At 38.5% G+C, this 23,429-nt stretch overlaps 1 protein-coding gene across 11 annotated transcripts in view; it reads right to left on the reverse strand.

Moving 5' to 3' along the window:
* Arhgef9 (Cdc42 guanine nucleotide exchange factor 9) overlaps nucleotides 1-23,429 on the reverse strand; it is a 158,100-nt gene that overhangs the window by 32,470 nt on the left and 102,201 nt on the right. For all 11 annotated transcript variants that reach the window (XM_039100035.2, XM_039100041.1, NM_023957.2 and 8 more), the window contains 2 exons: nucleotides 9,111-9,343; nucleotides 5,262-5,391 (listed from right to left, as the gene is read on the reverse strand). In XM_039100035.2, the coding sequence (XP_038955963.1) occupies nucleotides 5,262-5,391; nucleotides 9,111-9,343 (363 nt within the window). The remainder of the gene's footprint in view (nucleotides 1-5,261; nucleotides 5,392-9,110; nucleotides 9,344-23,429) is intronic.

Below are 23,429 nucleotides of genomic sequence, written 5' to 3' on the forward strand. Positions count from 1 at the left end.
TTTACGTCTTCAAGTACCAACAGGTCAAGTGATAGGGCAGGATTATGAAGCTTATTGGCTACAGATGTTCAACCTGATCCTAATCAATCTCCCGAGAGCACCTTTACTCTTTATCATAAATTATATTGCTTCTACACTCAAAGTGTCCAGATGTCCAGTCCCTTCCTCTTCCTCAGTCTGTTTGCCAGCTGTTAAATGAGGTATAAGAAAATTGATGTGTGTAGTACCTGTTCTGATACTGTTACAGTAAATTCTAGGTTTACACCCAAGGTTCAAGACTAGATTAAAGGTAGAAGTTCTATGTTTCTTCAGAAATAATCAGAAGCATATAGTTCTGGCAGAATAATATGCTATCAGGAAATGGTATTCTTAATTATACCATCTCCTCTAGTCTGAGAAATTGAAAGAAAAGGAGATCTCGGTGGATTATTTTCTAATAACAGAACTTGAAAGCCACTCAAGAAATAACTCTTTTGACTCTAGTATCCAAATGTAGCTACAAAAGTATCCAAGGTAAATGTAAAATGGTCTTTCCTGAGTTTACATACTAGCACTGAGCCTTTGGATTCATAGGGCTGGACAAGACTTCTCCTGAGAGTTAGCCTTTCCTGACACAAGAGAGGAAGATGTGCCACAATCCACTTTGCATATTTATAAAGTGAAAGAATGCATTAAAAGTTGGTTAACAACACAAGTTGATGCTAAACATGATTATTCTGGGGCTACTATGTAGCCCAGATAAGCCTTGCTACATAGCTCAGGCTGATGTGGAACTTGCAATTCTCCTTTTGAAGATTCCTAAGTACTGGGCTATAGGTGTGAGCCAAAAGCTCAGATTCCAGGGCTCAAGGGACAGTGGCAGCGCTAAGCTTGTTGGTAGAGATAGCTGTGTAAAGCTTGTTGGTCTTGCAGATTTGGTGATCTTCGCTTCGCTGAGAGAAGCACAGTGGAGAACTTTTCCTGGACTTCCTGTTGGCCCTGGTCCTCCTGCTGAATTGTGCTAAAGCCGAAGCCTGGCTGTGGCTGTCTCTGCTAGGTTGTGCCACTGCTGCTTATTCGTGTTTGCTATCTGGACTCTACTGAACTACACTGCTGATAAATCTGTGAAGTGTTTACAAATAGATTGAGCTGCTGCTGACTCCCGTGACCTGAACTGCTGATTTCCTGACAACACAGATAAGGTTTGCTCCAAAGATCACTTTCCAAACAGGTCCACTTCCCCCGCATCCTTTCTTTTGCAGTACCTCTGTGGGTGGCAGACTAGAAGGGAGGTTAAAGCATTTAAGAACCATCATTAAAAGTTGACATTGAAAAAAATTAAAGTTACAACCAAATTCGGAATCCCTCGTACCTAACTACAAGACTGCACTTGAAAGATGGTACCTTGCCTATCAGAACGATTTGCTACACTGGAAGATTAGTGAGATGAGTCTGTTAAAATGACTGTGTGTTAACTCACTCTGTGTCCTTGGGAAGCAATTTAAGTGGGTCCTGTTTGATTCACTCCACAAGACTACTTGAAAGTACCAAATGTGTTTGTGCAAGGGAAACAGTAAGTTTACATAAGGGGAAGGATGCTCTCACTGTTTAGAGCTTTCATGCTTGTCTCGTCTGCCTCACTTGCACCATACATCTCTTTATCTTGCCCCATAAAATGCAATCCATTCCCATTGCCTTTATGGGTTTCTGCATTCTTCCAGCATTTATTGCAAACCTCTCGCTTTCCTATGTGCCTGCTCTGGATGAATAAGGCCATGTCTGATTTATCTCAGATTCTGTAATAGTTGTCAAGGGACAGACAAAGAGGGGCTGTTCAAGAGGCAAGTCTCACAATGTTACATTTTTGCTCAAAATCCTCCAGTGCCTTCCCCCCATACTTAAAACCGAAGCCCTTTAAGGATATATAATTTGACCTCCCATTATTCATATACAATCTCCTGCTTTTTCCCCCAGTGACACTGGCCTTTTTCTTTTGCTTGGAACATTAATTCTGGTATTTCAGGGGCTTCCTTCCACCTTAAATGCTCTGCCACAAAAAGGCCACATGGTTTATCTCCTTCATCTCCTTCAGGTTTTTTCTCAAATGTTGTCCCCTTTGGTAATTCTTATATTACTTTAGCTTATTATAATTCTTTTTCTCCATATTCCTTATCCATATCTGATGATAAAATTCTTATGTGCTGTTTTTCTTCCCTACTGAAACATAAAGTATACAAACTTTGTTCCATCACTTAACACATCTCTAGAACACAGAATGAAGCCTGATACTGAGTAAGTATTCAACATGCAATCTGTCAGTGAACAAATCAATGGTTAATATATGAATAGTGACCATTAAACTCTACCCAGAACTAAACCACTACCAAAGATTGTACATGGACTAACCCAGGGCTCCAACTGCATAGGTAGCAGTGAATAGCCTTGTTGGGGCGCCAGTGGAAGGGGAAGCCCTTGGTCCTGCCAAGGTTGGACACCCAGTGTAGGGGATTGTTTGGGGGGGGAGTAATGGAGGGAGGATATGGAGGGGAACACCCATATAGAAGGTGAGAGGGAGGGGTTAGGGGGCTGATGGACAGAAATCTGGGAAAGGGAATAACATTTGAAATGTAAATAAGAAATACTCAATTTAATAAAAATTAAAGGAAAAAAAAACCCTACCCAGAGCTTTCCTGCCAGTTTTTCATTTCTTTTGTGAAGCCAAAGTCTCAAGGAACAGACTTCATTTCATTCTAATTAATTCTAACTTAACCCATTTTTTCAGCTTCGTTTATCCTGATTACAGAATAATTGGTATTGGAGCTGTGGCCTGAATGGCCTAGCAGGCACATCTAATCTAACCTGTGGCCCATATGCTGCGTGCATCTCAGGATAGCTGTCAATGAGACCTAATATATTTGTTGATGAAAAATATCAGGTTTTAATGTCAAAAGGTTGAAAAGTCCTGACAGGATGGCAAAAGAAATGCCATCTTTTTTAACCAGTTTAATCGTCAATGGTACTTGAGTCAACTTATGTCAGCAAGTATAAAGAAGTAAAACAAATCTCCCTGGGCCTCTGTTTAATCTTCTGGACCAATGAGTACACTTCATTTATTCACCGTCACTTTTAAATGGATACTGTTTCTGTATCCATCATACCGTTTCGTTAATTTTTATGTTTCTCCCAGTTTCTTTGGATTATACCTTGCAATGGTAAACCAGAACAGGACATCAGGTATTATACAAGCAAGTAAGAAGGGGAGGGATACCATACAGAGAAAATCATGACCACATGATTTAGTTCCCAAGCATGAGCTACAAACATGAGCACTTTCTGAAACTCTTCAGGGGAAAAAGAAGCTGAAGAGAAGCTATCGGGGAAATGTTCCCTTTCTCTTTGTTTAAAATGATTTAATGTGAAAGAGAACGAAGTGACAGCTCATCCAAATCTCTGGACCAGAGAACTCAGAAATGGAAAATTTCCAGAAACTACAGTCCTTGGAAACAGGCTCTCCACCCTTCCCATCTAAACTGCTGTAAGCTATAATCTCTTTAAGGACTACATGACAACTTAACTTATTTCCTCACTGGGATTTGTGAGGGGTAAAGTAGTCTCCATAGGATATGGCAGGTGACTGAGATGGTAACTGAAATTAGGTAGAGAACTCTGAATATTCATGAGGAAAAGATGAGAAAAAGAGAGACACTGATTTAAGGCAAGATTTTTTTTTTATTCTCTAGCCAAACAGTCTAATTTACCAAGGCAACAACAATTGTCTGCATGTCTCCCGTTCAACCCTTCCCTGTTCAAGGGAGAATAGTTTCTGAAGGTTTCTCCTTTAATTGCTATTTTTTCAATATGAGGAATAAAGCTGAAATCATCACAAGGATGTTTTTTGACAGCTCCCTTGTTTGGTCACACATCTGAGGGGTTGAGGAGTGGCTCAGACCGGAAAGCGCTGCTTGCTTACTTATTTATAAGGCTTCCATATGGTAGCCGCTGACAGAAATCTCCTGCCTCCTTCATCCCCAACTCCAGAAACACTATCAGAATGAACTGTATGTGTCCACTCCAGGAGCCCCTTTCCCATGTGAGAAACAGAACAAGAAATAACTTCAGATAGAACAGGAAATAACTTCTCTGGTTCTGATTCCTAAAATCATAGCTCAAAACTATGACGTCTGATTTAACAATAACAAAAAAGCGCTTTGGACAGGCCACAGGGTTTCAGACTTTTCGCCTCCCCAATGACTGGAGCCTCGGACCACACATAAAAACTTAAAGGGGGAAAATTTTCAGGAAAGAAGAAAAATGTTTTGAAAACTATGAATTCAGTTGCTTCTTGGCACCTTTCCTTACAAGGAAGCCTATAAAAGGTACAGAAAAGAGTCTTGCCCAAAAAAGTTTCAGGGTGTCTCTGTTGATAGGTATGAACAAAGAAAAAAAAAACACACAATGAAAGGAGAATCCATTGCTTTCTTTTAAGTCTGGGCCAGTGATGGCTTATAAGCAAGAGGGTTTAAATATATGTAAATATGTATATATATTCTGCCACTTCTCTCTCTTTCTCTCCCTCTCCCTCTCTCTCTCTCCCCCCCCTCTCTCTCACTGTGTGTGTGTGTGCACGCGCGCGCGTGTGCGTATGTATATGTATGTATATACACACATATATCGAGAGAGAGAGACAGACACAGAGAGAGAGAGAGACAGAGAGAGAGAGAGAGAGAGAGAGAGAGAGAGAGAGAGAGAGAGAGAGAGAGAGAGAAAACGAGAGGTAGAAGAAAAAAAATGTGTCTGGACATTGACCAACTCTTTGTTAACACTAATAATGCTCACCTTGGAATAGTCTAAACAAATTGAAATGTTAAAGGAAATCCTGTTATTTAAACACAGAAAATTCTACCTGAGTTGAAGGTTATACAAAAAAGGTATTGTATCTGCTTCTCTACTATCACCACAAAGTTTTTAAATGCCACTTCCTTCCTGCTGACATTTTTCATCTTGGTTATGTCAGCCTACATGCTATCAGGTCACACAACCTAGGCCTGAGAGATGAGTAAGAAGTGTTATCACTCCTAGTTTGTGGCATTTGGCAAGGATAGCTTGATGATTTCAGTCACTTCCTCTCTAAGTTCAAAGAAACTGTGGGTGTCCACACTGGGATGACTAGGTGACAGAATATTTTTAGAATGATGATGAAAACAGCTTGGCCAGGATGATAGTTATAGCTTGTTCAACAAGCAAGTGGGGCCTCCCCAAACCACTGTTGATAAAGGGCCTACCTCCCAGTCTAGGACAGAGGCCTGCCATTGAGCAATCTTGTCAATATTCTCCAGACGTCGCTTGCGTTCATTGATCTGCTGAGTCACATTTCTCATGACAGCCAAAGCAGCTGCGACATATCTGTAATCACTGTGAAGAAATAAGAGTGAGATGTGGATGAACCAATGTGCAATATGCCAATCCTAAACCATTCTATTCTTCCTCCTTAGTAAGAGTCTGGACTATCAGAGAATAATTCACATCATCTAGAGAATCTAGTGTAAATCTACATTTACACTCCTATTTTTGGATGACAATGTAACTTATGTTCATATAGCATAGATATCCTACCTGTACATTTTTTTTGGGGGCAGGGAAAATAGACCTCTTTAATTTTATAACTCTCTATTTGTGTCTTATCTGATAAAACCAGACAAGGAATAAGAGAGAAGCATTATACATGGTATGTATAATCCAAACATCCTCGTCATCTCTTCTATCTGTATTTCTAAGGAGTCTCTGCCCATGATCACCATGGAATAATAGTGCTACTTTTCCTCTGGTACAATAAGGGGAGCAGTATAGCATAACACATAAGAACACAGAATCTGAAGCCAGACTCTATGAGTTCACATCGAATTTTATTACTAACTGGCAGGATTGTCTTTAGTTTGTTTCAATTTTCTCATAAAATGGGTAGAATTTCAGCAGAACTTATTGATGGGTTTAATAAATACATGCAATCATCCACACATACTGTTTTACTCTTAATCTGTAAGATTAAGTACATAAGTATTAAACATTTCTCTTGCAGTAGATATAATACAAGATGCCTCCCACAGAATTCTTGGTCTGAGAAGTACAACCTACATCCCGGCTTCTGAAACATTTGATAATTTGTGTGTTGAGAGTCATATCATTCTACCCAATTTGGTCTGCTTGTCTGACCTGATTTCCAATTGAATAGCTATTATGAAAGGCAGACTGAAAGTGAGACTTCAGCCATTTGACACAGACAGGATGACCCAAGGAGGCAATAAGATTCATCACAGTTCAGTATTAATATCTTCTCTCAGTAAAGCTAAACTATCTTGGGGTTGTAGCCTTTTTACTCTCCCAACACTGATTAGGAAAATAACTGTGAGAAAAGGATGCAGAAATGTTGTTTCCCTGCTGTTAATATATTGGAGAATGGGGTAATGGAACAAGCCAGAGGAGAGGAGTTCTAGATGTTAGGACAGATACCATGCAACACCTCCTCTCAGGGGTCATCTATGACTCCAGTCTGTACCTTGCACATGTTCCAGAACTATAGACCTCAAACACTATTGCAGTTAATCCACTGTAGTAATAGACTTTGTTCTTAACTAATTTATTCTTTCTCAAAAAAGCAAGAAGCATTCGTATTTCGCACCTTAAAATGTTTTCTAGTATTATGATGAGCCAGCCATATTGAATGCACTATGGACTAATTACACTTTCTAAGTCTCTTCAAAACATGCTTTCGAGGAGCTGCATTTTTCAACCAGTTCTTGAACTGTTGATTGCTCAGATTCATCTGTAAAACTTCACATCTCTTCCTACTGTCACATTGTGCATCCAGTTACATTGCTTGTTCCTGTCTAGGGATGATCTGTTGGTGCACTAACATTATCAGATTTTCTCCCTGACAAGACTGACTGAGCCAGTTAGACAGTAATGGCAGAAATAAGTACCCCAGTTCTTCAGGCCATGTTCCCCATTCTCTGTGTCTTTCCTTTTATTGATTTGAGGGCACCAGTATTTTAATCCACTTTCTGGGAGGTAATCATAGAATTATCCCATCCAGAATGGTACCATAGTCACAAATAATTAAACTTCAATAAGATAAAAAAATTTCAGTTCCTCATTTGTATTAGTTATTATCTTAATTCCTCCAAGGCCATCACAAACATGACATTCAAGTGGACACTGGTAATATGAAAATGCTCTTCCTGACCACAAGTATTAGGCAGTCATGGCTGAGGCCCTATAATTGTTAGTCTTGCCATTTGAGCTGGCTGCCTTTTCTTACAATGGTTCAAGAATGAATATCATATCTGATATGTACCACTAGCTTTAAAAGTGAATACAACAAGAAGAAAATAGCTATGATGGTTGGCTGCCCCTCATTATTGGGAGTGAGGGAACCAAGATTTTCTAGTTTTAGACATATCAACTAACTATCCCATTATATATTTCCTTTCTTCTTTTCAATTTAGGTGAGGGACAATTATGCCATACTTTCATAAGCAAATGGAATTTCATTTACTACCATTTTTTCATCTAGTCTTCTATTTTAGAGACCACTCTAGCTTTCTCATTTCAAAAATTTTTATCAGGGTAAGTTTCTAACACTCTCCCACTTGCCTACAACTTGTTTAGGACACCTTAATATAGCTTCCTGAGACCTGAAAAATAGTTTTTTCTATGGCTTTGTCTTTTGTCTTTATCCCCTTCTTCCTTGAGCATGTCACTACTCCTGTCTGTCTTTAGACCACAGTCATGAGATCAGGTATCCTTCAGTTAAGTGGTAGAAGTCTGATAGGGAAATATTGGAATTGATAGAAATTGCCAAATAATCCGTGACCATGAACCTTCATCATTGGAAATAGATGATGAAGGGATAAGCCTCCAGATTGGTTATCTAAGACCAACACACAATGGATTCCACAAGTTGTGTTCATTTACATGCATATATAACGAGAATCATTAAAGAAGGGGCCATGTGGGAGCAGAAGAAAAGACAAAAGAAGGGTAAGGGGGAGGAGATGGAGTAGGAAAATCATGTGATTATATTTTATTTAAAAATATGTCAGGATGAAAGCTAGACTTGAGCAAGGGACTTATTTCTTCTTATAAGAATGAGTGCTAAGAGTTAAACCAACAAGTCCAAAGTCAGAAATTTCATACCAAATACAGACAAGCAACAAATATTCTCTTAATTTGCAAGATAAGATATGTAAAAGACTGGGGTTGATTCTAAGCCATCACTATCAATGGGGATGACTTTTAGCATATATCATAGTATGGCTAAGAGATGAAATACACCATTTCCACTCAAAGAGCTAGCCTTCTTAGCCCATGTTGGCTTGTTTCCCTTGAAAAGATTTAAGAACTGTTGAGTGTGAGGGCACATGGCTTTAATCCAAGCACCCAGGAGGCAGGTATGTTTTAGCTAGAGACCTGCCTGGTCTATCTACATCGTGAGTTGCAGTCTAGGCAGCAATACATAGTTTGACCCAGTCTCAATGAAGGAGGAGGAGGAGGAGGATGAGGAGGAGGAGGAGGAAGAGGAGGAGGAAGGAAGGAAGAAAGGAAAGAAGAAAGGAAGGAAGAAAGAAAAATACTTTAAAATTAAAGAAAAATCTTCGAGGAAAGTCTCAATCTGTTTTCCTCCACTATATTCTAAGTCTATATAAAATATACAGTGGGTGGGGTAAAAAAAAAGCATAGGAAAGCTAAGTAAGCAAACATGGGGATTAGCTTTATTGAAAGAATGTAGGATTGGTACTAGTTACAAAGGATATTAGTAGGACATCTAAGTCTTTCAAATAGAATGGAATAAATGGTTAAGCATTTACTCTGTCAGGTTTCATTTATGAGGCTAATCCTAGTATTAAAAGCCAAGATGTAAACCGTAGTCCATGAAAGTGGGGTTTAAGTTACATATAAGATCATGCGTGTGACTTTGTATGCAGACAAGCTCACAACTTTATAAGCAACTCTCTAGAGCTTGTGAGGTAAGTAGGAATATATCCTACATTACAGATAAAGCAACCATAGCTCAGGAACAGAAAAGGCTATATATTGTTAAAAGCTATTTCCTTCTGTGTCCTTCAACACCTTACCTGTGGTCTTGGGCAGTATACTTTAGGAGCTCGGCCAATTGTAAGGGGTATTTGCAGATCTTCTGTACTGGAGTCAAAAGAAAACCATCGATAGCGATGTCGATCATCTGCTGCAAGAGGCGGCAGGCCTCAAAGAAGTGTTGATAGCGGCTGTCCTTCATCAGTTTGGAGAGCTCCATGCAGGCATCCAGGTGGTTGTTACAATACTCAGAGTATATCCAGAAGCCATCTTGCTGTAGAGAAAAGAAGAGGAAAACTAAAGTCTCCGAGACCACCCAAGAAGTCTTAAAACAATACAAAGATAATATGTAAAAGGATCATATGTAAAAATACTATGGTAATGCCAGTTCTTATTTGAGTCATAATTTAGTGGTAATAATGTTAATTTAGCAATAATGAGGAAGTGGGAACAGTAAAAACAATTTGGGATAATTAAGGGAGGCTGAACTTAATGTGAAGAAACAGAATTCGGCAAATGAAATTCTAGTAACCATTAGGAGAGATGAATCACAAATTCTACTTCTTGTAATGACAAACTAACACATTCTGCCATTGAGATGAGTTATAGAAATCTAATGAGTTTAAAGAATTTTTCCTAATGAAATTATTAATCATAAAGGTCAGAGGCCCAGGACACCTGCTGCTAGATGGAACAAAGAAAATGTGCTCATGAAATGTTAACATGGTTGAACAAGACCAGCATAATAATATCAGGTAGCATTGCCAATTCCACTTAAGACCTACCCCTAGATAAAGAGCATCACATGCTCAATGGCTGCTCTCTTTCTAAGAATGAACTCTTGTATAGGTTGTCTAATTCCAAAGGGTTAGCTCTGAACATATGTACACATGAGCCACACTCAATGAACTCAGTAGATTGCATATATGAATGTACATATATGCATGTTGATATATATTTATATATAACAATAATTAAATGATCACAGATTTTGGAGAGAGAGGGAGATAGTGGGAGCCATGCATGGCAGGAGTAATATAGATGCAGTGTTCACGTAAAAAGTTCCAAGAAAAATTTTATCATATTATATTTGAAGGAGAAATTGAAAGAACCACATAGCATCTCTTCAGAAATATAGAAAGGAAACATAGACTATGGATCCTGAGGAATGAATCAAATTGTTATGTTCTAGAAATATCTCATATGCTCAGACAATGATGTGTGTGTATACCCAATGCATAGAGGCAAGAATGGCCAATTGATTGCTGTTGTATTAAAAAATCAAGCATATGGTCTCAGGGCTAGTAAACAACACTAATAATAATATATAGTTATAATAGTTATAAAGCCACTACAACAAACAAGATACTGTGGATAACTATGGTTAAGGGCAAACAGCAAGAAGTATTTGCAATGGGGATACAAGCTGTGAAGGCACTCAGTAGAGTTTTCTGATAGAGTTGACCTAAAAAGAAATTAAAATGGCCGAGACATTTAATAAATAACTAATAGCATAGGACTATCTTTCTCCAAAACACATTTTTGTCAGATCTGTCTGATTTCTGTTGCTAAAACCAAATGTCAAGAATCAAAATTGAAGCTGAATAATTACAAGTAAGGTACTTATTGTAACAAGGGCCTGTCTTACAACTAGAATTTGTTCAAAATGTAAAACAAACAACTAAATCAACATTCTACAAAAGAACGTTTTTGTGTATCTTTAAAAATGCAAGAATTAGCCTCTCCAGGGCCTAGACGGGTTAGTTTGCCTGATGTCCCTACCACACAACCTCCCCAAGCCCCTAATCTAGTTTGATTCTACATCCAGTGCCCTGGGCTAGTCAGAGCACCAATAACTGAAACATCTTCAACCTGTAAGTGTTAAGACAGGACTTCTCTTTCCTGCCATTAACCTAAAGATACCTCTCAATGAATTATAAGAATAGATGAGAAAGGATAAATACTATAGAAGAAAACTTCCCTGTACTAAGGAAAATCATATCCTTACAGATTTAAGAAGTAGACAAAATATCAAAAGACAAAAACATAGAAGAAAATCCCCACGGTCTGCAATAGTGAAAGCACTAAGTGTAGAGAACAAAGAAAATTATTCAAAACTAGCCATATAAAAATGGAAAACACTCAGAATAACAGCTCAGGTTTTAAGGGAAAGCCAGAAAAGCATGGAACAAGATATTTCAAGTACAAAAAGAACACAGTAACAGACCTAGACTTATCCAGCAAAGCTCTCTGCCATCTTTGAAATAGAAAGAAAAACTTACCGTGATATGAACAGCTTTAAAAATTATACTCAACGTCATGCACTCTTATCCTACTCATCACCCCATCCCTTCCTGACTCCAGTTCTAGGGAACCCAACATTCTTTTGACCTCCATGGTTGCACGTGGAAAAAAAAACATTACTACATACAAAATAAAAATAAATATTTTCAAAGAGAAAAATATATCTATCAGATCAAATGTAAGGAAAACACAGGCAGCAATATTTTGGGCTGAAAAAGAAATGAGGGGTGGGGATTTAGCTCAGTGGTAGAGCGCTTGCCTAGCAAACGCAAGGCCCTGGGTTCGGTCCCCAGCTCCGAAAAAAAGAAAAAGAAAAAAAAAAAAAGGAAAAAAAAAGAAAAAGAAATGAACACAGCCAAGAGACTGTTGAAAGAAATATGAACCATAATTACTAAAACCCAAAGCACTACTAAAAATCATGTGCATGTATGTGCACACACACAAAACCCACCAAAAATTAATGACACAATGACGAAATTAACATACATATTTCAATAATAACTATAAATATCAATGGCATCAATTCTCCAATTGAAAGACCTAGGCTGAATGAAGGGATCAAAAAACAAAACTATCAGGGTTGGGGATGTAGCTCAGTGGTAGAGTGCTTGTCTAGCAAGCACAAGGCCCTGGGTTCAGTTCGAAGCTCCAGGGGAAAAAAACCCATCTATTGTTTATAAGAAACACATTAGCTTTAGAGAAGAGTAAGAGAACAGAAAAAAAAACATTCTACTCAAAAAGGACAAGGAGGCAAATAGGCATCACTAACCTAATATCTGGCAAAATAGACTTCAAACTGAAACTAATCAGAAGAAATAAAAAGGAGAGTGCTTTATAATAACTATGTAGTTAACCAAGAAGACATTACTATCCTAAATATATATTCACCGAACTCTGGTGCACCCGATTTCATTAAAAAATGTATTACTGGGATGAAAGACATAGATTAACATCAATACATTAAATAGTACTTTATCCAATTGACAAAAAAACCCCATAGAAACATCAGAATTAAGTGATCTACATCAAATGTACTAATGAAAATATACAGACTATTCCAACCATACACCAAAGAATACACATTTTACTCAGCAGTGCATGGACGCTTTTCTAAAATAGACCACACCCTGGGACAAAAAACCTTCACAAATTCAGAAAGATTCAAATACCTTCATGTATCCTGTCAGACAATAATGCAATAAAACTTAAAATCAATAGCAAATAAATCTCTAGTAAATACAACTCAAGCAGATTAAGCAACATATTACTGAATGATGGATGGGTCAAAGAAGAGATAAAATATTTCCTGGAATTAAATGAAAATGAAAACACAATATACAAAAACCTCTGGTGTGCAACTAAATGGAGTACTACAGGAAATTTTATACTTCAAATGTATATACTAAAATATCAGAAAAGGCATAAATAAATGACATAAGGGCCCAACAAAAAAATTTGGAAAACAAATATAAACCAAATCCAAATTTTATTGATTGCACAAAATAATAAAAATCACAGCACAAATTAATAACTAGGAAAAATACAAAGAATCAACAAAATTAAGATAAAATAAAATTACCAGACCCTTGGCTCAGCTAACCAAATGGAAAAACAAAAACAAAAATCAATGACCCAAATTAACAAAATGAGAATGAAACAGAGAAACACAAAACACACAGACACACACACACACACAGACACACACACACACACAATTCAGACTAATATAGGGCAATATCAAAAACAAAAACAAAAACCTCATATTCTATCAAATTGGAAAACCTAAAAGAAAGAAATGAATTTCTAGATTAAGCCAATCCACCAAAATGAAACCAAGAAGAAATCAACAACCTAAACAGATGTGTAACAAAGGAGAAGATTGAAATAGAAATAGAAAGCCTTCCAGCTACAAATAGTCCTAGAACCAGATACAGTCACAGGGGAATTAAACCCACATTCAAAGATCTATAGCCATTCTTTCTTAAGCTATTGGGTTTTGTTTGGTTGGTTTTTTTTTCTTTTTTTTTATTATTATTCTTTAGTCTTATTTTACAGTCTGGTCACTATCCCCCTCCCAGTCCACCCTTAGACAGCTCCCCACCCCATTCCTCCTCACCCCAACTCCCATCTCCATGAGTATGTCCCCACCCCCCACCCTGAGACCTCCCCACTCTCTGGTGCCTTGGTTTCTCAAGAGTTAGGTGTCTCTTCTCTCACTGAGGCGGGACCAGGCAGTTCTTTGCTGTGTATGTGTTGGGGGTCTCATATAAGCTGGTGTATACTGCCTGATGGTTGGATCAGTGTCTGAGAGATCTCAGGGGTCCAGGTCAGTTGAGACTGCTGGTCTTCCTGACTGCTGGTCTTCCTATGATTGCCCTCTTCCTCAGCTTCTTCCAGCCTTTCCCTAATTCAAGCATAGGTGTCCCTGGCTTCTGTCCATTGGTTGGATGTAAATATCTGCATCTGACTCTTTTCAGCTGCTTGTTGGGCCTCTCAGAGGGCACCCATGCTAGGCTCCTGTCTGTAAGCATGCCCAACAGTGGGGAGAGGGAACTTGTAGAGTCCACCTCCAATAGAAAGACAGGGCATCAAGTGGAGAGATGGGGTTCCCATCCCACATTGTTCCTGTCTAAAAGAACTGCAGGGACAAAACTGGAGAAGAGACTGAGCGAAAGGAGGTTCAATGACAGGCCCAAATTGGGATCCAGCTCAAGGGGAGGCTCCAAGGCCTGACACTATTAACTATTGTTTTTTAAAAAGACATGAAATATCAGGAGCACTCCCAAACTACTTCTACAAAGCCAGCATCACTCTAAAGCCCAAATCAGATAAAGACACTACAAAAAGAAAGCTTTAGTACAATATGCCTGATGAATATAGACTTTAAAATACCGATAAAATACTTGCAAATGAATACAGACATATATCAAAAAGATTATGTACTATGGCCAAGTTAGCTTTATCCTGGAGATGCAGGGATGGTTCAACATATCCAAGTCGATAATTATAATAAATTACACAAGTGGACTTGAAGAGAAAAATCCCACGATCATCACAATAAATGTATCACAAAGAGGACTTTGACTAAACCTAATATTCATGTACAAGTCTCAGGGAGAGTATAACAAGAGGGAACAACTTTAACATAATATTACCTATATATTGTAAACCCATAGTCAACACCATCCTATGTGGAGAAAAGCTTAAAATAATCTAATTGAAGTCAGTAATGAGGTCAAGATAACCACTATGCCCACTCCTTTTTAATCAATGAACCAGCAATAAGATACAAGAAGGAAATTGGAAGGATACAAATAGGAAAGGAAGAAATCAAACAATCCTTTTTTGTAGGTGGCATGATATTATACATGAGAGACCCCATAAATTTATCAGAAAACTTCTCAAAATAAGAACACTTTCACCAAAATGACAGGATACAAAATCATCTTGCACAAATTCATAGATTTTCTATACTCCAACAACAAACACAAAGAAAGAGATCCCATTTACAACAGCCTCAAAGAAAATAAAACATCTAGGAGTAATATGATAGAAAATCTAAACCTCTGAAGAAAGAGACAGAGAAAGGTACTAGAAAATGGAAAGATAGCCCATGCTCATGGATTGGTAGAATTAACATTGTGAAAATGACTATTCTACCAAAAGTCATTTACAGATTTCTCTCAATCCCAATCCCAACTCTTACCACATTCCTCACTGGAATAGGGAAACAAATAGCTTGATATTCATATGGAACCACAAAAGTTCCCAGACAGTCAAAACAATTCTTTGTTAAAAGAATGGTGCTGGAGGGATTACCATTCGAGAGTTCAAAATATATCATACAGTCATAGTAAAACAAACAAGCAAATAAACAACAACAAAACATACCAGTATAGTATAGGCACTAAAGCAGATATATAGAGAACAAAGGAACAAAATGGAAGACCCGAAGATAAATACATGAATACAGCCATTTAATATTGGACAAAACCATCAAAAACAGAAGCTAGAGAAAAGAAATCTTCAACAAATGGTGCTATGAAAACTGGGTTATCTATGTATAAAAGGATGCAATTAGATCCTCATATATGATCCTGTACAAAAACTAATTCCAAACAAAGACTTAAATGTGAAACCCAGAACACTAAAACAGCTGGATGAAAACGTAAATGATATCTAAGTGTAGGAATAGGCCTCTGTTTGCCCAGGAATTAAGGCTACAATTGACCTCATAAAACTAAAAGAACTTCTGCGCAGCTAAAAAGACAAAACAAAACAATCAACTAAAATAAATCAATTAAAATAAAAAAAGGAAACAATCTGACTGAAAAGGAAGACCACAGAATGGAAATCATTGCCTGTTTATACCTCTGATAAAGGATTAGTATCTAGGATATATAAAGAGCTATAAAAACAAAGATTTGGGGGGGAGGGGAAAAAAAACAAAGATTTGGGAAAAAAAGTCCCATTCAAAAAAGTAAACAGTTCTCAAAAGAAACCCCCTCCAAAAAGAATGGAAATATATTTTTAAATGTTCACTGTCCCTAGCAACTGGGGAAATGCAATCTAAACAATTTTGAGATTTCACCTTTGCATGCGGTAAGAGTGGAAAAGACGAACAAAACAACCAAGAAGAAATGCTTGAGGGGGATGTGGATGAAGGAAGCCCTCATGCACTGCTGATGGTATCTTAAACCTATCCAGTCCGCTGTGGAGATCTGTGTGAAAGTTCCTCAAACTAAATCTTCCTCGTGACTCAGCTCTACCACTCCTAGTCACATGCCGAAAGAACGTGACACCCTACTCCACAGACCCTTGTTCAAATGTTCATGCTATTTAGAGTAGCTAAGAAATGGAAATAACCTTTACGTTCTTCACTGAGGGATGGATGATATAAAAGTGATATATGATGATCTATGTACACTATGGAATATTATTCAACTCTAAGGAAAAATGAAATCATAAAAGTTTCAGGCAAATGGATGAAACTAGAAAAGATAATGTGGAACAAGGTAACCCAGATACAGAAAGACAAACACTGCATGGTCTCTTTCACTTATGGTTCCTAGCTCCATATGTTCAGATGTGAGTAAAGAACTTTGAGTAACCCCCAAAATCAGGAAAGTAAAAATGGAACACCGTGGAGGCAGGACGGAGCAATAGAAAGTAGAATAGAAGGATACAAGTGATCTGAAGTGGGAGATGGAAAAAAGGCAGCTTTAATTATGGAGGAGAATGGCATATAATTACAGAAGAATGAAAAGAGTTAACAATAAGGATGCCTAAAAACGTCACAAGGAATCAAACTATTATTTATCTACCTAAAATACCCAAGACACATGTAAATATATGAACACATATACGTACACAATTTAAATGAAAATTCCCTATCATGGCTGGCAATACTCCCTCCACAGACCATCTAACAAAGCCCTCAATACCACGCATAAGAAGCCCTCTTTAGATTGTCCATCAGAGTGATCCAAGGTACTACCCAATCATAACAGGCTGAGGTCCTTGGTTACCTCCCAGTTGTGGAATGTAAGACCTTATTGTTAACCATGTACACAAAGGTCTACCTGCTTCTGTCTCTCCAGTGCTGGAATTAAAGATGTGTGCCACCACATGGAGCACATGGAGTTTTTAATCAAAAATATACTTGCATCATTCCTTCCCTGTTGTCTCTCCAAGTCCTCTCATGTCCCTTCTCTCTAACACCTCCCATGCTTCCTCCCAATTAAATTAATGATCTATTCATTATTGTTGTTATTACATATATAAGTGCATAACTACATTAAAAGCATGCTGAACTTATGTATAATAGCCAGAAGCTGGAAAGAACGCAGTTGCCCTTCAACAGAGGAATGGATAGAGAAAATGTGGTACATACTCAGCAATTAAAAACAATGACGTCATGAAATTCATAGGCAAATGGATGGAACTAGAAAATATCATCCTGAGTGAGGTAACCCAATCACAAAAGAACACACATGGTATGCACTCACTGATAAGTGGATATTAGCCCCAAAGCTCAGAATACCTAAGAAACAATTCACAGACCATATGAAGCTACAGATGAGGATGCTTGCAGCCAACCATCGAACTGAGAACAGGGTCCGCAATGAAGGAGTTAGAGGAAGGACTGAAGGAGCAGAAAGGGTTTGCAACCCCATAGGAAGAACAGCAATATTTTTTTTTGTTGTTTTCTGCATAGTAATTTTCTTTTTTTTTCTTTTTATTTATTTATTTATTTTTTATTAACTTGAGTATTTCTTATTTACATTTAGAGTGTTATTCCCTTTCCCGGTTTACGGGCCAACATCCCCCTAGCCCCTCCCCCTCCCCTTCTTTATGGGTGTTCCCCTCCCCATCCTCCCCCCATTGCCGCCCTCCCCCCAACAATCACGTTCACTGGGGGTTCAGTCTTAGCAGGACCCAGGGCTTCCCCTTCCACTGGTGATCTTACGAGGATATTCATTGCTTCCTATGAGGTCAGAGTCCAGGATCAGTACATGTATAGTCTTTAGGTAGTGGCTTAGTCCCTGGAAGCTCTGGTTGCTTGGCATTGTTGTACATATGGGGTCTCGAGCCCCTTCGAGCTCTTCCAGTTCTTTCTCTGATTCCTTCAACGGGGGTCCTATTCTCAGGTCAGTGGTTTGCTGCTGGCATTCGCCTCTGTGTTTGCTGTATTCTGGCTGTGTCCCTCAGGAGCGATCTACATCCGGCTCCTGTCGGTCTGCACTTCTTTGCTTCATCCATCTTGTCTAATTGGCTGGCTGTATATGTATGGGCCACATGTGGGGCAGGCTCTGAATGGGTGTTCCTTCTGTGTCTGTTTTAATCTTTGCCTCTCTATTCCCTGCCAAGGGTATTCTTGTTCCCCTTTTAAAGAAGGAGTGAAACATTCACATTTTGATCATCCGGAAGAACAGCAATATTAATCAACCAGATCCTCCCCCTTTCCCCCAAGCTCCTGGGGACTATAACCACCAACCAAAGAGTGCACATGGAGGAACCCATGTCTCTAGCAGTTTATGTAGCAGAGGATGGCGTTATCTGGCATGAATAGGAGAGGCTCTTGGTCCTGTGAAGGCACATTTCCTCAACGTAGGGGAATGCCAGTGTGTTGAGGTGAGAGTGGGTGGGTGGGAGTGGGAGCATCTTCATAGAAGCAGGGGGAGGAGGGAGAGGGTTTGGAGAGGGGGGAAGGGATAACATTTGAAATGTAAATACATAAAATATCCAATAAAAGTGAATTTCTAAAACTGGAAAGGAACTGTTTCACATCGTCTGCAGAGAGCTAATAAAGCTTGGGTTTGAATATTCTTTTTAAAAAAAAGCATGCTGAATAGGTAAATACCAAATAATACAATTACTTGAGGTATTATAAAACAGAAAAACACAGTAAGTCTCAATGTAGAGATCAAGTGATCTTGTGGAGCCAGCCCCAGCCTGTACATTGATCTACAATACTCCTGCACCTAAGGGTTGGGAAACATCTCTGAATAAGTGGTAGAAAGACTGTAACTGCTAGGGGGACATTAAGTCTTCTGTGAGAATGTGTCTCCTAGAAACAGCAGGGACTATTCATTCTTAACACATAATAATCGGCTGCCCAAATAAGACCTCAACAATGATGATATCAAGATAAGGCGGAATGGGGAAATCTTATAGATTCCCACTCCTAGACCAAAAAGCAATAGGCAGCTGATGACTGTTGAAGGAGATTTGGCCTCCCCTAAAGATGAGCCCCCTAAATGAGTGTCCAATAAAAAGCACTCATTCTTGAAATCATATACATAAGCTACACTAAACCAATTTTAGCATGCTGCTTTTATATAACTTTTTATTTATAAGATGTTAGAGAGAAGGGACATGAAGAAGAGACTGTCAATCCTAGCAGCTTCTACTGATAACTTACTGTTAATATAGGAGCAACCTTTATCAATGAAGATTACAGAGGTTTTATCTGAAATAGGGCTAAGAAATTCCTGGTACAGTTATTCTAAGCAAAGGACAGAGTCCTATAGCTTTAATATTATCCCAGTCCTTGTTTTACAAAATTTCTCCCATTCAGGTAGCTCTCTGTACTGTCTGAACAGTTCCTACTTTAGACTAAACGGTTCCAGCCCATTTTACAGTTTCCTAAGATACTGCCTTTATTTCCTATAGTTATTTCACCTACATCTTCCTTGAATGTTTTGTCTCAATGACTCTGATTAACTACCTAGCATGGGTCCATGATAATCCAACATGCTCCCTGTTCCGGACTTACTGCCATGTGCAACCAAGTTCTCAAAACAAAGGTAAACCCGATTGACACGACTTAATTGTTACTCATCTAACATTTTGTGATTTTGAAAAAAAAAACTAGTTTGTCTCTGCAGCTATGCATATGTCTAAAAATGGCCTATCAGGCAAACCACTAGCATTGTCTTCTACCAGTGATATCTAGCTGATTGGGGTTGCACTCTGAGTATTTAAAACAATTCAATTGGAAAATACAATAGATTAACAATTGGGTCGTAATATATAGCCTAAGTTGGTCTTGAATTCATGATCCTCCTGCCTCTCCTAATCAAGGTAGAAATATGGTTAGAACCAGAGTCTGCAGGAGAGTACAGATACAGAATCCAAACTATCCAGACACCAGGAACAACTGCTCAGAGGAGGGCCACTCCTATCAAATGGATGACTGAAAAACCTCAGAAAGGTGACCACTGTCTATGGTGACCCAATCCATGAAGGAACTGTCCTCTAACAAGACCACCACCTGTAAATTGAATTCACATGACTACCCAGGGATACAAGAGGAATCTGGAATCCAAATGGAACTGTGAGTTGAGAGTGGAGAAAGGAAACAGAAGAAACTATTCAAACTGTATATTCCCATCCAGCCTGTCTCCTTGACATTTATTCCTCCTTTATTGAGTTCCTAAAGCAATTTAGGAGACCAGCTGTGCTCTCCCATCTGCCTCACCCTTTTCCTACTTCTCCTCCCCTCTCCCTCTCCTTATCTGTCCCTTTCCTTCTCCTTATCTCTCCGTTTCCTTACCCCCTACCTCTTTCCCAGGCTCTCCTCTTCCCCTCTGGGTTTCCCTCTCTTCCTCCTTCCTTCTCACTGTCACAGTTTTATTGCATTCTTCTCTTGTGTTTCCTCCTCTTCCTATTCCCTCCATTTTATCCTTCTACTAGGCTTTCACAAAATACAGAGTATTCATTCTGTGAGGTTTCTGTCTCTGGTTCTTGAGAGTTGGGAAGGTTTTAAACCATCTGACTGCATTCCTTTACCCCTATCGTTTCAGTCTACCTTTAGCCAGAATTACCTCATCTCCTTTGTCCCTACTGTTGAACCAACCCTTCTTTTTACATTCCTCTCCTTCACATGTGATCTATCAATACAATAATATTCACTAGTCTCACTCTAATTTTCCATATCCACTCATGAACACAGTAATCAGTATCTTGGGGTATGTAGTACTATGAATTCCCTTACTTCCTAAAATCGTTGGCATTTAAAGAGTGTTTGATTGTATTTGACTATTACTGTATGTTCATAGTGGTACAAAAAGAGGACATATATCTTTAACGTTTTTAAACTTTTAAACATGCATACACTATCTTTGTTATGATTTCTATTGATGTGATGAACAAATGACCAAAAGCAACTTGGGGAGAAAAGGATTTATTTCATCTTAGAACTCATCTTAAAACATTCCTCCAATACTAGGAAAGTAAGGACCGGAACTCCAGACAGGAAGCTGGGGGAAAGAACTAAGGCAGAAACCATAAAGGAATGCTGATTACCAAAGTGGATGGACCAGTTTTCAATCCCATCAACAATGAGTAAGGTTTTTCTTTTCCCCACATTTCTTTCAGCGTTTGTCACGAGTTCTGTTGAGCTTTATCATTCTGCCTGGAGTAAGATAAAAATCTCGCAGCTGCTTTGATTTGCATTTCCTTAACTGCTAGGGGTAGGGAACTTTCCGTGAGACCTATTACACATTTTCCTCCTTCTTTTGAGAAGTCTCTAGAACCACTTATGGAATGGGTCATATTCGTTTTGTTTCGATTCTTTCTATTTTGAGTTCTTTAGATATTGTGAATATTAATGCTCAGCCTACTTTATAGCTTACAACCTATAATACATACATATGTGTGTATAAATATACATAAATAGTTTAAATGAAAATTTCAAGGAAACTTCTCTTTGTAATAGATGGAGACCAGGAGAGAAAACTAAAAACAATAAAATATAGAGTTGAGGACTTTGTTCTCAACACATACATCCATAATACAACTTCTGTACCTAAGGTTCAGGTATCACTTGCAGAACCAGGGTTATAAATAGTGTAAGTAGTGTAAAAGGCAGGGGATCAGGAGTTTGCTGTGAGGTTTTTTGTTTTCTAGGAATACCAGAAGCTATACCAAAAAGTCTTACCAACATGGCAGCCTAAAAATGAGCCGAACCAAGATGACCAGTAAACATGGTAATGTAGAAAGCTCACCAGACGTCAGCACTACACAAAGAACTAGAAGAAACCAAGGAATGCGGAAAGCTGGAGACAGTCATTCCCAGGGAAGAGCATATCAATTAGTTATCTAATGCCAAATGACTAGCCCTGAAAACATACATACAAGTAATATACAGACTTGCAGGTTACCTTTAGATACTTAGGAATACACACACACACACACACACACACACACACACACACACACACACACACACAATAGTTAATAAAAAAGAGATCATAGACTAAGAGATATGGAAGGGTTTGGAAGGAGGAAAGAAAATGGGTAATGAGGTAATTATACTATAAACAAATGAGCTAATTATATTACAAAAAATTAAAAATAAGTAAGTAAATAAAAATAAATGCTACCCAGCTTTTTGAAGAGCCTGACCCAAATAACCCAACAGCTATCATTTCTGACATGTCCATGCAGATAAAACCAGTCAAGGAAGAAGCCATAGCTTATACTAAGACGTTCTTCCATTTGGTTGGTTATTTCTCTAGGCACCTGGAGTCTCAATGGGCTCTGTTCAACTATTCAAGGTGGGTTACATATAGCCTTGAGATTTTTGACAGGATAATTAGGAATTAATTAGGATCCACCTCCTGTGTGCTTGTACCCACAATAATAATAGCATGGATGTGGCCCAATTATGTCAGCACATCCTAGAAAAGCAAAATGCTTTTGATCAGATTGGTTTCCTCTACTAATCTTGACATAATTTGAGGTTTCAATCCCTTTAACCTGGAAAAAGATTCCTTTTGTTTCTGTTGGGGAAAAGCTGTTAAGTTCTTCCTTTTTCATCATCCTTAAAGTATGGTGTCAAGAATTGCAGCAAGCTGCCTCGGGACTAATCATGAAGGTTGATACTGAATGTATAAAAACTGGGGTGATGTGAAAAGCCAGTGATGTCCTGAGTGAATGCATATGTTGTTTGACATGGGCATACCCATGTCAAGATATCCAAAGCCTCATACCCATGGGAGTGGCAAAGTGTTCCCCAGATGAGGCTTAGAGGGATGACAAAGGCTTCCTCTTGTCCAAGTGTGAATGTTGACAGTGGGTAGAGAAAATGTCCAGTATAGCTTTCCCTCTCTGGATGTTTGCAGCCTGAATATTGCTCTCCTACAAAGACAGCCAATCCCAACTTTTCTGTGTTCATGTATCTCTGTGTCTGCCTTTTCCTCATTCCCTTGCCACCCTGGTTAGGTTGATATCTGGATCTGTGCCGAGTGCCACAATCTATATTATGGAGCTATCCTAGGTATCCATCAGAAGAATGAGTGAAATGTAGATGTGAGTATATATAACCTGGAGTAACTTCACACACTCGGAATATAAAAAGGGACCATGGGAGCAGGGAGCACTAAAGAGAATAGGACACTAAAAAGGACACAGTGCTATAAAGCGTGAAGTGGGAAAAGTGGCTAGGGAAAACTTGCCCAGGGTTAGAGTTAACTTTTACAGAGGGAGCAAGAGAAAGGATAAATAACACTAAGGATATTTGAAAAAAGGTATTATATTAATTCATAGCT

Source organism: Rattus norvegicus, chromosome X, assembly GCF_036323735.1.
Source record: "Rattus norvegicus strain BN/NHsdMcwi chromosome X, GRCr8, whole genome shotgun sequence".
Lineage (NCBI taxonomy): Eukaryota > Metazoa > Chordata > Mammalia > Rodentia > Muridae > Rattus > Rattus norvegicus.